We start from the raw sequence: 16,868 nt of genomic DNA on the forward strand, positions 1-16,868 counted from the left end.
AGAAAAAAAGAATGTACCTTTTCATTAGTATAGTCACTGGTATATAAGGTATGCCCACGTTCATCCAACTCTTCTGACCAACCCCTTGGAGGAGAACCACACTGACTATCTGACTGGCTGTAACAAATGCTGTGGTAGTTTTCTTCTGATGAAAGCTATAAATAGTCAGAAACATAAGGATTTTTCTTCTTTGAATATATATATATATATATATATATATATATATATATATATATGCAGCAGTTGCAAATCTAAGCAATAAACTGTAATTAGCCATAAGCACTAAGATTTCTTGACTATATCTGAAAATTTAATTTTCAAAACAAACTGTTAGTCTTTCAAATAGTACACTGTAAGTGGTAAGGTTAAATTAATAATAGTTATTTTATCACAACGATGTAACCCTGGAAAAATTCACCATAATAAAACTGAAAACAATGTTTCTGCTTCTCCCTCTCCAACTTCCCCTGCTTGTGTTCCCTCTCTCGCTGTGTCTCTCTCTGTCAAATAAGTATATAAAAATAATAATAATAATAATAAAACCCCGACAGGAGTGTGTATGGGTATACACATCCATGTGTAAGCAAAATAGGGGATGAGGGTACTTCATCAGACTGAGTTTCTTGAAAATTCCCATGCCTGGCAAACAACAGTGCTCAAGATATAAATATATCTTGAATTATGTTTTTTCTAATGTACGGAACTGGGAGGGAGGAGACACTAGTCTTGTAATACTGTATTTTATGTTCTAATTTATTGATTTTACTTGTCTAATTTATTTCCTCAATCAAATGTTTATTAAAGATAGTTGAAAACTAAACTTCGAACAAGAAAAAATAATATTGAAAAAATTCAAACATGATAGAGCAGTGAAAAAATTCAGTATGGAAATAACTTAGGTATGCTTTACTTTTAAAAGCATGATAAAGGGCGCCTGGGTGGCTCAGTCGTTACGCGTCTGCCTTCAGCTCAGGTCATGATCCTGGGGTCCCGGGATCGAGTCCCACATCGGGCTCCCTGCTTGGCAGGAAGCCTGCTTCTCCCTCTCCCACTCCCCCTGCTTGTGTTCCTGCTCTCGCTATCTCTCTCTGTCAAATAAATAAAATCTTTAAAAAAAAAATAAAATAAAAGCATGATAAAATTCAGACATACAAGACAAGCAATTAAGATTGACAAAACTTAATTTCTGCTTTTTCAAACAAGAGGCACCATAATGTGAGTGAGTAGGAACTTGCTTACTGCACTTAAACTTCATTCATTCACAAATATTTATGGAGATTAGCTCTCTTGTAAATGACCCCTCCAGGGTCATTTTTAGGTAGATTCTCAATGTTGTAGAAGTAACTTAAAGACATAAACATACTAATAGTAACATGTTCACAAAAACTGACATAGACAACTTTAAGAAGCCCTGCATAAAGTGAGCTATATACGTTTTGTAACAGTAATGTTAAAAATGGAAAACCTATTTCAAAAATCAGGACTTGGGGCGCCTGGGTGGCTCAGTCAGTTAAGCAGCTGCCTTCGGCTCTGGTCATGATCCCAGGGTCCTGGGATCGAGCCCCACACTGGGCTCCCTGCTCAGCGGGAAGCCTGCTTCTCCCTCTCCCACTCCCCCTACTTGTGTTCCCTCTCTCCTGTCTCTCTCTCTCTGTCAGATAAATAAATAAAATCTTTAAAAACAAAAAAAGCAAAAAAAAACTAAAATCAGGACTTATTTTTAAATTGAGACCACTTAAAATATACGTTCATGTAAGCAAAGTACAATAAAATCTTTTAGAAACAGAGAAATCTATACAATGGAATATTATTCAGCCATAAAAAAAAAAAAAGAATGTAATTTTACCATCTGCAACAACAGAGATGGACCTTAAGGCCATTATGCTAAGTGAAATAAGTCAGATAGAGAAAGACAAATACCATATGATCCCACTTATGTGGAATCCTCAAAACAAAACAGAACAAACTCACAGACACAGAGAACAGACTGGTGGTTGCCAGAGGTGGGGGAGGAGGCAGGTTAAATGGGTGAAGGGGGCCAAAAGGCACAAATTTCCAGTTATACAATAAATAAGTCATGGGGGTATAATGTACTACATGGAAAACACAGTTAATAATACTGTATTGCATATGTGAAAGTTGCTAAGACAGTGGATCTTAAAACTTCTCACAAGACAAAAAAATTCTGTAAGTGGTGATGGATGTTAACTAGACTTATTGTGGTGATCATTTCACAATATACACAAATATAGAATCACTAGGGTTGTACACCTGAAACTAACAATGTTGTATGTCAATTACACCTGAATAACAGTAAAACTAATTTAGGAAACAAAGTCACTAAATCAATTTTTTCATAAACATGACTTTCTAAGCTGACGAAATGCTCCCATAATTTCCCAATTTTTGTGCAGTAAGATGTTTCTTTCTTGCATGAAAAGAAATCTCCGGTATTTCAACATGTTTTATTTCTTTATAAAACCAGGAGTACCTTTAAAATCTTGGTATTTACTGCTAGAGAAGAGCTATTTAGTGGCAATTAAATAAAATTATTTTTGGTAAGCATTCTCTAAATGTTAACTGTGCTATACTCATAACTCCATTCAGCAGGGTATTTGGCTCAGTAACTTTGGGGTATATATTTTGCGGCAAATATAGCCTTATAGAGGGGGCTACAGAGATGTTCCATTTACAAGAGAATGACACATGGATACTGAAATGATTACCTGGATTAAAACAATTTAAAATATTACATAAATTTTTCAAGAATCATCCAGAAGCAAGAGGTTAAGAAATACTCAGAGATCAAAAACTAAGTAGAATATAAAGACCAGCTTTCTCTTTGAAGGCATTTGCCAAACCCCAAACTAGAACATTAATTTTCAAGGCCATGAAGTATTGGGGAACAGGAATCAAGACTACCAAAAGTAGGGAGTGTTAACAGGATTCCCCCCTGACAATAAAGAACTGGAACCCCAAAGAACTATGCCCTCAGATTATCAGTGAGCCAGAAATAAGTCTTGTCCCTTTATTCCTCACAAGGGAAATAACAGGAATCTCCCCAGATAAATGGGGGAAAATGGGAGAATCTCCAACCACAAACCAGGCTTCATGCAATCCAAATTACTACTACCTAGATGGCCTATAAAAACTAAAGCTGAAAATTCAGTTTCAAATGTTCACAGGATACTAGCTTCCTGGCAGAAACAAAAGCAAATCCTCTCTGACAGAACAATCTTTCAACCCCAGCATTAAAGACTTCTATATATAAAAATCTCCAAGCACTATACATAGTCTAATAAAACAAACATACAGGGACGCCTGGGTGGCTAGTTGGTTAAGCATCTGCCTTTCACTCGGGTCATGATCCCAGGGTCCTGGGATCAAGTCCCACATCGGGCTCCCTGCTCAGTGGGGAGCCTGCTTCTCCCTCTGCCTGCTGCTCCCCCTGCTTGTGCTCTCTGACAAATAAATAAAATATTTTAAAAAATAAATAAATAAGTAAAACACACATATGTGGACAAGATGTGAAACAAAACACCATGAGTAAGAGTCAGCAGAAAAGCAGCATAATCCAACTCTTAAAGACCTTATGTACTAGAATTATAAAAAATAAAATATAAAATAAGACTAAAGAAAGATATGACAAATAAATGAAATACATGATCCTTCACTGGATCTTTCATTGCAGGAAAAAAAATCTATAAAGGATATTACCTGACAAGTGAGAAACACTGAATATTAACTGTGTATTAAGTAACATACCAATATTAAACTTCTTGGGTATGATAATCTTTCACCAAAAACAACAACAACAGTTTTGCTGGAAAATGTCCTTATACTTAGAGAATAAAATATTGTCTTAATCCAAATGGTTCAGAAAAAAAATTACTAGCAGGTAGAAGGAGGAAGAGAAAAAGCAAATGTGGCAAAATGTTAAAACAGGCAAATCTAGATAAAGGCTATCTAGTATGTGGATGTTTATTATACTATTTTTTTAGGTTTAAGACTTTTCAAAGTAATAAGATGGAGAAGCTCTCCCAAATAAATAAAAGCTAACATGAACATGTTTTTAAAATTTACAGATTGGTTTAATAATAAAGATGAAAAATGGTGAACAGGAACTACATCAAAAACTACTGAGAATGAAGCACAAAAAGACACAGAGATAAAATTCACAAATAAAGGGAAATCAAAAGACATGACCGATGTAAGCAGATTAAATATTCATCTAATCAAAGCTCCAGAATGAAAGGAAAGAGAAAGTGGGACAGAGGCTATTTATAGAAAACCAGGAATTTTCCAGAACTAATCAAGGATAGGACTCCTCAAGTTCAAGAATCCCAACAAAAGGGGTGCCTGGGTGGCTCAGTCGGTTAAGTGTCTGCCTTCAGCTCAGGTCACGATCCCAGGGTCCTGGGTTGGGCTCCTTGCTCAGCGGGAAATCTGCTTCTCCCTCTCCCTGTTTGTGTTCTCTCTTTGTCAAATAAATAAATTTTTTAAAATCCTTACAAAAAGGACTGTATATCAAGTAAAGATATTCTTAAAAAAATGAGGAAAAATAAATTTCCAGAAAAAACTACGATTCTATCACTAACATCCTCAGTAAATTTTAAACTAAGATTCTATCACTAGCAAATCCTCACTAAGAAAATTTAAAAGTACGTGCTTAAGACAGAAGTTATCCAAGACAAACGTTATCCAAGATAATCTCATTTGCATAAAGGAGTGTGACGGAGGAAAAAAGTGCTAAATAGGAGGATGAATTTAAGAATCAACATGTACAACAATAAGGGGGCTAAAAACAGAAATAAAAGCCAACAGCAAACAGCACATACAGTTCTCACATGGCCTTAAAGAGCAAGAGGATACTGACTAACTTTAGACTTTGGTAAGTATGCATGTTAGCATTTCTAAGGCAGGGCCCGCCCCAGCAGCACTACTGACATTCGGGGCCAGATGATTCTTTGTTGTGGGAGCTATCTCATGTATCAAGGATGTTTAATAGCATCTCTGGCTTTCTACCCACGAGATGCCAGGAGCCCTTCCCGAGCTGTAACAACAAAAAAGTGTCCCCAGACATTGTCTAATGTCCCCCAGGAGGCAAAACTGTCCCCAGTTGAGAACCATTGTTCTAGGGTAACCACTAAAATAATAAGCTCTAATTAGATGGAAGAGTGACCACTTATTCCCCCTCTCAAGCCCCACTAAAAGTACTGAAATATGTTTTAAAAGACTTAAACTGCCAAGAACAGGGAGAACACAAGAAGAGAGCAGTCACAAAACTCTGGAAGCTGAGAGGCAGATGAACAAAAGACTAACTTATCTACAAAGAAAGCAGATTCTAAAATGGTGGAGGTAGGCAGTGGAGTTGGTGAGGGAAGTGAAATCCAACCACTTTACAGAGCAGAATCTTCAAATGGCTCAGGAACTGACAGTATTAAGTCCTCCTGGAACTAAGGGTGAAGGCAGGGGTATTGCAATGAGGACTAAAATTGCCAGAATCCCTTTCCTTCAGGCCTGCTTGCTAGGTGTGCACCCTCCCCTCTTCCCAGTAAAAGTACAGGAATTAATTACCTCTTATGAGGGAAAAACAGTAAGATTCTGATTTGGAAGACAAGAGGCACAACTGGGTCATGGGTACCAACCAGAAAAAGGGGAGACTGAGGGACTATATGCAAAACTAAATGCTGACTACCAAGACCCTGGCAGCCCTTACTTTCCTGGCAGATTTTAAGACTTCTGTGAAGACTGAGTAGTCTAAAAGAAAGACCTAATGGTTCTGACACTAGAGACTCCTGGCAAGCAGCTGATCCATAACACCATACACTGAAGTTCAAAATGCCCTCCAACTGTGAGGAAAAAATTATTTCCAACCTAGAATTCTATACTCAGGCAAGCTATCAATTAAATATAAGAGCAGAATACAAACATTTTCACATACAAAGTCTCAATATTACCTCCTATATGCAACCCTTCTCAAGAAATTATTAGAAAATGTGCTCTAGAGATGAGTAGTGTAAGCAGAGATTGTGATATACAAATCACTCTCATCTATTTATTAATATGGAAAGCTAAAAAGCATGTTTAAAGTTGCTGTGTGTACTTTAAATTTCCTTAAATTATTCTATAATTGAACTCTTTCCCTAATTCTTCCAAATTATTAGATTTTACTTTATTATTCATATACAGAACAATGTAATTTGAAATCTTTCTAGATCTACAATTCAAGTAATTTTCCCAACACTTTTCTTATTATAGTAACACATGAACAAATTTCTCTCACTACTCCCGATCTCATTCTTGAACACTGAAAGTACAAGTTACCACCAAACCAAAGCTACAAATAACCAACTGAAAAATAGGACAAGAGGAGGAGTCATTAACTACAAAAAGCTTTTAGATTCCACTAAATACAAGATGTGTTACCTGCTTTTTCCAGCTCCTACCTAACTGGAGTTCTGTTTTTATTATACATGCTTTCTGTAAGAGCAGAGTGTCCCATGCAGGTGTAGGGGCCTCCGTCTATCAAACAGCAGGATTTAACTCCATTCTATCAATCCTACCCAAGTCTCTCCTGCATGTCTGAAGAGTCCCAAGGAATCTCTCCCGACCTCTGACATGACTGTTTCTCAAAATATAGCTGGCCAAGTTCACTGTACCACCCTCCAAGAGGTGCAGGGAAAGGTGAAACAAAGGTGGGGGGCAAGTAGTATGAACACTTGATAGAGAAAATAACGATTTTAGAGTAAACAGTCATACTTTACAAGATGGCTCATTTATAGCATTATACTTATTTTCCTTATATATAAATAAAAAGTGATCTTGTACCTCTGAAGGACAAACACTGAAAAGCATCTCTGTAGCCAAACCAAACCAATACAGAAAAGTGTCTGTTTTAACCAGTTCATAACTTTGTTTTTATTTATGTGGCTAAATCATATCATATATTTTCTTTCCTTTTTCTAAAAAAATGTCCCTGATTCGGCAATAACAGTAACTGCATTAGTATCTTCTAGAATGTGAGGGAAGCCACTGGCACTAAGCAATTTTAAATGAGTTAATTCAGGAACTAGTAAACACATTATAAGGTTAGCTACTGTCTACTAGTTAGACATTAGAAAATAACTAGCATTAATATAACGAAACTGGGAAAGAACATTTAGTAGCTTAGAGATTTCAAGTGTTCTACCATTTCAATACCAAGAAATAAACTATTCACTTCTTTGGCCTTGAATAATGAAAAGAGAGAAAGTTTGCTAAGTCACTGGTTGAGTCCTTAATTAGTCATACCTCTTGGTCTCCTGGACTCTGGAAATCTCCTTTGCTTATGCCTGTATCCCGAGTCCAACGAGGTGGTTTCCAGGTTCTTTCCTGGGTTCCTCTGTTATAGTAGTAACAACGCCCTGAACTATCTTTATGAGTTTCCCATTCTCCATTAATCTGAATTGCTGGGCTCCCAGGAAGTGGGGGAAGAGCAGACTGGGATATTTTCAGTTCTTGTAGATTAGCGTAGACAGGAGAATCTGGACGTCCTTGATTTGGAGGTGTTGTTGCCTGTGAAAAATGTGAAATATTCAGGCTTAAACTGGCATTTACAAATAAAAATTAAATGAAACATGAGACATAGAAAATACATATAAACTTATTTTAAAACATACATACAGGTGGTGTACATATTCTCTCTAAAGAAAAAACAATTTCACAGTATTAAAATTCATGATTTTAAGTGTACTTAATAACTTCCCCTCACCCTGAAAGAATAGTCCACTAGAAGTCAGGAACTGTGGGTTCCAGTTCAAGATCTGGCACTAACAAGTTGTATGACATTGGATTAGATCACCTCATCCTCCCTGAAATTGAATTTTTAAATCTCTGTAAATGAGGGAATCAGATTAAACCACACAGGTCTCCTTTGTCTCTAAAAGTCTATGATTTTAGGCAATTTTTTAAAATACAAAAAGTCTTACATATGAGTAATTAAACATTTATTCAGAAAACTATCAAAAAAGATTTTATGTTGTAAACTCAAACATTAAACCAGCAATATATAAGTGAAAGATAAAGGAGATAAAATACTTCAGCTAAGAATTTACTACATTCTATTCTTTCTCAGCTAAATTTCTCAGTAGCAATAAATCATTTAATCTCTTCCTAGGTTCCTTATTTGTGAATTTCCTAACAGTGGAATAATAAGAATCAGCAGTAACTGATTAAAATGCTTAATCTCAATCTACAGCTTTACTTTTTACTTTTAAATGTCTCACTAGATGTCAGTCAACAGCAGAATATTCTTCATACACTTTGCATAAGGACACTGTAAACTGTATTAAGTTAGAATTCTAGTAGCTGAAGAAAAAAGCACATGTCTGAGAACACCTTTTTACACTGTGCATTCGTATTTGTGTACATATCTTTCCTTTTACGACAGAGTTTCTCAACCTTGGCACCAGTAACATTTTGGGTCAGATAATTCTTTACTGTGGGGGGCTATCTTGTGTGTTTTAGAATGTTTACTAGCATCTCTGGCCTCTAACCACTAGATGACAGAGGCATTTCCATTATGTCAACTAAAAAGTCTCCAGACATCGCCAAATGTCCTCTGGGGACATAACTGACCCTGGCTGAGAACCACTGCTTTACTATATAAATCCTAGAGTTATATTCAGATGTTTAATTACTTCTATAATGTACCCAAGAGTTTTATGAATGCTTAAAAATACAGAATTTAAAAAGGGAAATGTGGATGGATACACTGAATCAGTTTTATTTGAATCAGTTTTATTAAAATTAAAGTACTTTAACTCCTAAAATATTATTTGCCTGTAAAATAATCATAATGAGTCTAAACCACAGAATAAGATTTATAAGAGAACACAGTAAAAATAACCCCAAACATCAATACATATGTAAAATGATTACATTTGGTCTTTTTACACATGGTAATTACCCAACTACTGTATTCAATGATACAAATTAGACTGTTTTCCTTGAAATGTTAGCTTTGAATTTAGACTACCACCAAACAGCATCTTTCTATGAAGAAAATCTATCTAAGAAGACAGATTTCCACGTAGTATTTCTCTTCCAGACTAATTCCTTACCCTGGTGAATTAGCCAAGGTAACAATGTTTCTCTGACTACAATGAAGTCTGTTAATATAACAAACAATTCTATATAGCAAATCATTTCTCAGAACCTTACCTAGAGAATATTTATTCAACAAGTGGTAAAAGAAGTTCTTATTTTGCTCCTGATACTTTACTACACTTGGAGAAATAAAGATGCCAAGAAACAGCCATTTTCTAAAAGCTATTTATGGAAAATAATATTAAATCCTTAAGAAACAACCAATTCCTATTATTTAAACAGTTCAAATTCAAAGTTTTTCTAATTTAAAAAACTGAAATGCTTCAACACGGTTTATGAGACTAGCGTTAATTCTAAAACACAACCAAAGAATTAAATGAAAGAAAACTATAAACCAACCTCACTTACAAATATAAATGAAAATATACGAAGTAAAACATTAGCAATCAAATCCAGCACTGCATTAAGTAAATCAAGAAAGAAGTAGAAATATTAATAAAGTCTGTCTTTAGGAACTCTTTTACTGTAATTCTTTACATTAATAGATTCACATAATCGTCTCCACAGATACCAAAAATGCATTTGATAAAATTCAATGTGGATTCAGGATAAAACTCCTAGACTTTTTTTTTTTTTTTAAAAGATTTTAATTTGAGAGAGAGCGCATGCGCGCGCTAGAGCACGGGCAGAGGGGGAGGGGCAGAGGGAGAGGGAGAGGCAGACTCCCCGCTGAGCAGGGAGCCCGATGCGGGACTGGATCCCAGGACCCTGGGATCACCACCTGAGCTGAAGGCAGACACTTAACCAACTGAGCCACCCAGGCGCCCCTAATTTGACTTTTAGAAATTATTATTTAAAAATAAACATCACAGTTAGCAAGACACTGATAAGCATTTTCATGAGAAGAATAAAACTAGGATGCCAAGTATCACTGCTTTTATTCAACACTGTACTGGAGGTTCTAAGCAATGTACTAGTAAGATATGAAAAATGAGTTAAACTCAAATACCTTAGAGGAAAAAAGATACCCTGATATTTGTCAATGACATAACAAATATCTGGAAACTCAAATCCATAAAAACTAAGAAATTTAGTAAGTTGGCCTGATAAAAGATCATCTAATCAATTTTCCATACATGAGCAAGGGCAAACAGGAAAATGTAACAACAGAAAAACCTCATTCACAATAGGAAAATAATACAAATAAGCTTTAAAAGAAATGTACAAAACCAAATGGGGAACACTTATAAAATCTCCCTCAGGTGCCTAAAATCATACTTGAATAGATAAACCTTTGTTCCTAAATAAAAAACTGAACTTTATAATCATGTTACCTCTGCAAAAATTAATGTATAAATTCTACAAATTCAATGCAATGTCCAGCAAGCGGTATAGTTAGTACACTGCCTAGCAAACAGCAGCACTTAATGAAATTTGTTAAATGAATGAACATGTGAACAAAAGAATGCAAACACATAATGCCCAAGTAAAAGCAAAATTCAAGGAGTAGGAACTGGTTACATGTGATAAAAAGAGAAGAAACTAGGAAAACATCCACATTTCTAGTATGGGGAAAGGATGGACAGTTGTGTCACCATTTAAGATAGACACTATTTAAAAATGAATTGGGGGCGCCTGGGTGGCTCAGTTGGTTGAGCGACTGCCTTCGGCTCAGGTCATGATCCTGGAGTCCTGGGATCGAGTCCCACATCAGGCTCCCTGCTCAGCAGGGAGTCTGCTTCTCCCCCTGACCCTTCCCCCCTCTCATGCTCTCTATCTCATTCTCTCTCTCAAATAAATAAATAAAATCTTTAAAAAAAAAAAAAAAATGAATTGGGAGTCAAGTACTCAACTAAACACTAAGGTTATAAATATGAATTTTAAAATGTACTGTCTTCTAAGACTTCATAATACAGCAAAAGTCAAACAAAAGATCATTTAAATGTGTAATAGACAAGACTCAGAGCTATGTATGGGACATGCTATGAGAGCAAAAAGGAAAAAGACCTGGAAACAAGTGACTGAGTCCGAGAAATGAATAAATAAGAGTCAGTCAGGTAAAAGGTGGAGATACAGAGGCAATATGAACAAAAGTTTGGAAAAACAGCATGGTACAGTCAAGGAATGTTGTGACTCCTAGAGTAGGTAAAAGGAGTAGCAAGAGAAAGATCTAAGAAACAGCAAATTACAGAACAAGGAGGTTGAAGACTTTAAGCCAGGAAGTACATTTTGATTTAAAATTTAGAAATATTACAGATTTTAGAGGGACATAACCAGAGGCAGAGATCAGTTAGGCTGGTACAAAAGTACAGACAGAAGATGAGGAGAGCTGCAATGGGACAAGGATAGCAGAAATGGAGCAGCAGGGCCAGATTTAAGAAATAATTAAGTTAAATTAGCATGCAGATTTTGTTTGTTTATGTGAAGCATATTTTTTGTTGTGTCTGTGTGTGTTTAACTACAGATCAAATAATGCCAAGATAAAGAATAACATAAAAAAAGAGAAGCAAAGAAGAGTTCCATTCAGATTGTATTAGGTTGATAAGCCTTTGAAAAATGCTCACAGACTGTTGGATATAAAGACTGGGAGTTCAGTACAGAAATCAGGGCTAAAAATATAAATGTAAGTCATCAGTATTTACATGGGGCCAATAACTTAAGTGAGTATACAGAATGCGAGGAGGAGGAAAACAACTCTGGAGAATACTAAACAGTTGCTGAAATTAAATTGAGAATATAGGTATAAAGTTAGCACAGAGTCTGACATGGTGACCTCTAGTGTTTTCATTATTATTACAATTATTATTGCAATTAATATAATTAAAGTACCAAAGTTGGAGGATCTAGTAAAAAAAAGGGGGGGGGGAGCAAGGAAAGTCAGAAATAGAAGATCTAAACAGGAAAAGGTAGTATTTAAAAATCAGAGAGAAGAAAATTTTAAAAAGAAGGGGAATTTGGACCATATCATTCCAAAGACTTCAATACAGGGGCTCTGGAACAATCACTAGAAATTAAGAAGTCATTAAAGGACTTCAGCTTCCAGCCATGAGAATCCAAAATTATCTTCCTGCCATCAACAAGGAGAAAAGTGAATGAAATCTAGGAAACAAGTATATCCAGGCATTGTACAACAAGCAGCGCAGAACTGTGATCTCAGAAAGAAGAAACAAAGGAGGTGCGTCCTACCATTCCAAGCTTTCTGCCTGGAGGTAGTTTCCAGAAATCAGCACAGGGAGGAGAGACCCAAACGGTTTCAGTGACTAAACAGGAAAGATAAAGGTTTACATTTATTATTTAAAATGACAAAGGGAATCATACAAGAAATGAAAATAATTATATAAATATCAAACACCGTTGAGAGAGGAAAAGGAGAATGATCCCTAATTTTTCCAGGGAATCTCCAAATTTTGTTGGTGTTCTTCAAAACTGATAAATTAAGCAATGGAGGGTGACAGTTATGTCTGAAATCAAGAGATATAAGAGTAATCTTAAGTAGAAGAACATATAGTTAGAAGAGGTTTATTGACAATGAATGAATGGTAAAATTTAGTATTTCACATTGTTACTTACCACCAGTTAAATTTTTTGAAAGATGTTCATTTGAAATGTTGCTCATTTCCTATCAGAAATAGTTTCTAGCAGAAGTAAAAATTTTGTTTTCTTAATTAAGAATTAACTTCATGGGGCACCTGGGTGGCTCAGTAGGTTAAGCGTCTGCCTTCAGCTCAGGTCATGATCCCAGCGTCCTGGGATCAAGCCCTACATCGGGCTCCCTGCTCAGTGGGAATCTGCTTCTCCCTCTTCCTCTCCCTCTCTGTGCTGGCTCTCTCTCTCTCTCTCTCAAATAAATAAATAAATCTTTAAAAAAAATTAACTTCATAATTAAAATCAGCTTATACTTTCAACTTCCAAAATGCGTGGAAAGAGAACAGAAGAGGACTCAATATTTTTGTTAATACTCTCACCTCTGGCAAAACGAAACTGTGTATATTTATTATCAACTGCTAAAACCACTGAGAAAAAAAATCGAGAATTACCATTTATTGATCACTAAGAACTTTCCTCAAGAACTCTTAAAAATATGTTCTCAATAGAAAAAAATACTTAGTATAGAATATCAAACTAATGTTTACATATATACAAAACACAGTAACTTCAAAGAGGAATGTAAATAATTACACAGCATTTTGTATGTTAAAAAAAGTATTTTTGGCTCACTAAACACACTCAGTGCTGGTGAAAGTCGAATGTAAGAGCTTCAGTTTATTACTGGTAACTTTAATTAGCTGAAACCTTTTTAGCCAACAGTTTGGCAGTATGTTTCAAAAGCTTTTAAAAATATTTTTAGAACCCTGAGCAAAGGGGGAAAAAAAATCCTAAGTACGGAAAAGTTTTTCACACAAAGATGTTCACTCCAATGTTATTTATCAGAAATAAATTAGAAACCATCTAAAATAAATAATCCAATCAAGAAATGGGCAGAAGACATGAACAGACATTTCTCCAAAGAAGACATCCAAATGGCCAACAGACACATGAAAAAGTGCTCAACATCACCTGGCATCAGGGAAATACAAATCAAAACCACAATGAGATACCACCTCACACCAGTCAGAATGGCTAAAATTAACAAGTCAGGAAAGGACAAATGTTGGCGAGGATGTGGAGAAAGGGGAACCCTCCTACACTGTTGGTGGGAATGCAAGCTGGTGCAGCCACTCTGGAAAACAGTATGGAGGTTCCTCAAAAAGTTGAAAATAGAGCTACCTTACAACCCAGCAATTGTACTACTAGGGATTTACCCCAAAGGTACAAATGTAGTGATCTGAAGGGGCACCTGCACACCAATGTTTATAGCAGCAATGTCCACAATAGCCAAACTATGGAAAGACCCCAGACATCCATCGACAGATGAATGGATAAAGAAGATATGGTGTGTGTGTGTACATATATATATATATATATATATATATATATATATACACACAATGGAATATTACACAGCCATCAAAAAATTAAATCTTGCCATTTGCAACAACGTGAATGGAACTAAAGGGTATTATGCTAAGCGAAATAAGTCAATCAGATGATCTCACTGATATGTGGAATTTAAGAAACAAAACAGAGGATCATCGGGGAAGAAAGGAAAAAATAAAACAAGACAAAACCTGAGAGGGAGACAAACCATAAGAAACTCTTAATCACAGGAAACAAACTGAGGGTTGCTGGAGGGGAAGGGGGTGGAGGAATAGGGTAACTGGGGGATGGACATTAAGGAGGGCATGTGATGTAATGAGTACTGGGTATTAATAAAGCTGATGAATCACAGACCTATACCTCTGAAACCAATAATACATGATATGTTAATTTTAAAAAAATAAATTAAAAAAAAAAATCTAAAAACCATCCAGCAACAGAGGAATGGTTAAGTAAAGAATGATATATGAGGCAATTTATATTTTTATTTCAGAGAGGCACTAAAAATGGTGACGAGTTTTAATAACATTATTAAAAAAAGTTATGAGCTTAATGGGATTAGCAGACTATATAACTGCTTCTAACTTCCAACTAAACTCCAACTAAAAATTTAGAAGTATGGAGAAAAACCAACTAAAACATTATCAGTTTCCTCTGGATAATGGGAATATGTATAATTTTTTTTCTATGTGCTTTATTTCCCAATTTTATTTTTCCCAATTTTACAGTGAGAATTATTACCTTTAGAGTTTGATTAGGACAAGAATCCGGGGCACTTGCTCAGTCCAGGGAGACTCATAAAAGTGACAACCAGAGTATTAACACTACGTAAACGAGTCTTTTCTTAACAGGTGGTCAGTGGATCATCTATATCAGACTCATTTAGGAATTTTTTTTTTTTTTAATTTAAAATTCTTGAGTCATATCCCAGAGTCACTGGGGATGGACAATGGTGGGGGGCAGTAGTCAAGAATCTGTATTTTTAAGTACTCTATGGGATCCTTATGTATACTATTGTTTAGAACACACTGATAAAATTAAATCTTCCTGAATGGACTCAGGGCAAACTAGTCCCCCTGGCCCAATAAATTTGTATTATAAAAAGCAAAGTACTTAAAGACAATTCTGTTCATACCACCAGTTGTTTCTCAGTCTGCAGATAAGTCAGAGAATTAAAATAACAAGAAGTACTTTCAACATATGAATCACATAAAAATTAGCTTTCTAATATTTTTAAGACTTAAGTATTGTGCACTTAAACTGAACAAAGAACCCTGTTCATCAACTATAGACAACAACAGTAAGTGATTTTTTTCATACAAAATAATCTTTAAAAGGAGAGCACAGAAACAAAGTTAATTTTATGGGCCATATCGGTCATTAATTAACAACCGAACTAGGACTAGTACCTCTGCACATGACCCAATTTTGTATTTAAAAAAAGCCCTGGCCTGTTCCACTTTATCTATACATAGATTAAAATAGTCCTCCAACTATCCACAGAAAGAAAAAATTGGGGAACCATATATATAAGAAGATAACTTTAAACTTAAGACTCTACCTGAATCCTTACTTTTTTTAATACCAAAAACACAGAGATTTGTCCCCTTTTTTCTTTTAACATGAGTTCAATTGCTTCTAAAATAAACTTCAGGGAATGGCAGAATACGTATTTACTAAGGAGTTATACCTATTGTTTCTTAAATAGCATATGCTACTCAGTACTGATACTTAGGTACCTATCTTCATATTAACAATAATAAAAACAATAATGATGAATTATATTTACATAAGTATACTTCTATTTATGTTACTGAATAATCAGTTTAAGTCCCTGCAGCCTATAATCATATTTTTTATTTAGTTTATGGGTTAAAAAAAAAAAAAAGGCACTTACCAAATATCAGACTCCAAAACAAAATTTAAATTATGTTTTAACTCTATTTTAATTCATATGGAAAAAAGACATTTATGTTCCTTTGGTAATTTACCTGCTTAAACTCTGCCTTACCATAATTGCTAATTATCATTAACACTGGGCCAGTTAACAGAATAGAGCGACAAAAAATAGCCAACAAGCCAATATTCAGTTAACATAACACTAAAATTTGTTTTAGTTTCACAATTGAAAACTGCGTATCAATTTTAACTGGAAAATGTAACTTTCCAAAAGAAATCTTTTTGCTTAAAACGAAATTTTAGGGACAAAAACATATTATCCCTTGTTTGATAATTTTATAATATAAATTCTAATGTTTATATCTTAAAGCATGACTGCATTGAGATTTCAGGGTGTGCAGAGCATAGGGATATTTTCTATGATTTTACTTATTTAGCTACCATTTGAGAACTAATTTCAAGCTGTGTGGGAGATGAAAGTAAGACAGTTCCTGTCCTTAAGGGCCAGCAACCTAGTAAAGAGACAGATAATAAAACGATTCCAATAGCATGAGCTACGTGCCACAGAGGACTGTGTGTACAGGATGCTCTAGGAGCACAAAAAAGCAGCAATAAACAAGAAGAGAGTGATGCGTGATGTGGAGGAAAGGTTCACAGCAGAGGTTTAACTGGATCTGTAAATGGAAGCAGGAGGAAGCCAAGTAAGTCAAAGGAAGTTGTGAAGGCGCTCCAAGTACACTCAAAATCTGTTTTAGCTGACATAACACAAAGAAATAAAAAGCAGCCTTCCCATAATGAAACATAACTGTGGCTCAGGGGAGTCAGTACTGTGAAAAGCTTTAATAAATATTATTTTCACAGTTAAAAAAAAACAACAAAAACCTCTTTTCTGTAGTTTTTCT

General features: G+C 35.2%; 1 protein-coding gene across 2 annotated transcripts in view; it reads right to left on the reverse strand.

Moving 5' to 3' along the window:
• ARHGAP12 (Rho GTPase activating protein 12) overlaps positions 1-16,868 on the reverse strand; it is a 123,486-nt gene that overhangs the window by 51,486 nt on the left and 55,132 nt on the right. For both annotated transcript variants that reach the window (XM_032395836.1, XM_032395835.1), the window contains exons 5-6: positions 7,294-7,557; positions 18-155 (exon numbers count right to left, since the gene is read on the reverse strand). In XM_032395836.1, coding sequence (XP_032251727.1) covers positions 18-155; positions 7,294-7,557 — 402 coding nt within the window. The remainder of the gene's footprint in view (positions 1-17; positions 156-7,293; positions 7,558-16,868) is intronic.

The sequence above is a fragment of the Phoca vitulina genome, unplaced genomic scaffold (genome assembly GCF_004348235.1).
Source record: "Phoca vitulina isolate PV1807 unplaced genomic scaffold, GSC_HSeal_1.0 scaffold88, whole genome shotgun sequence".
In the NCBI taxonomy this organism is placed as follows: Eukaryota; Metazoa; Chordata; class Mammalia; order Carnivora; family Phocidae; genus Phoca; species Phoca vitulina.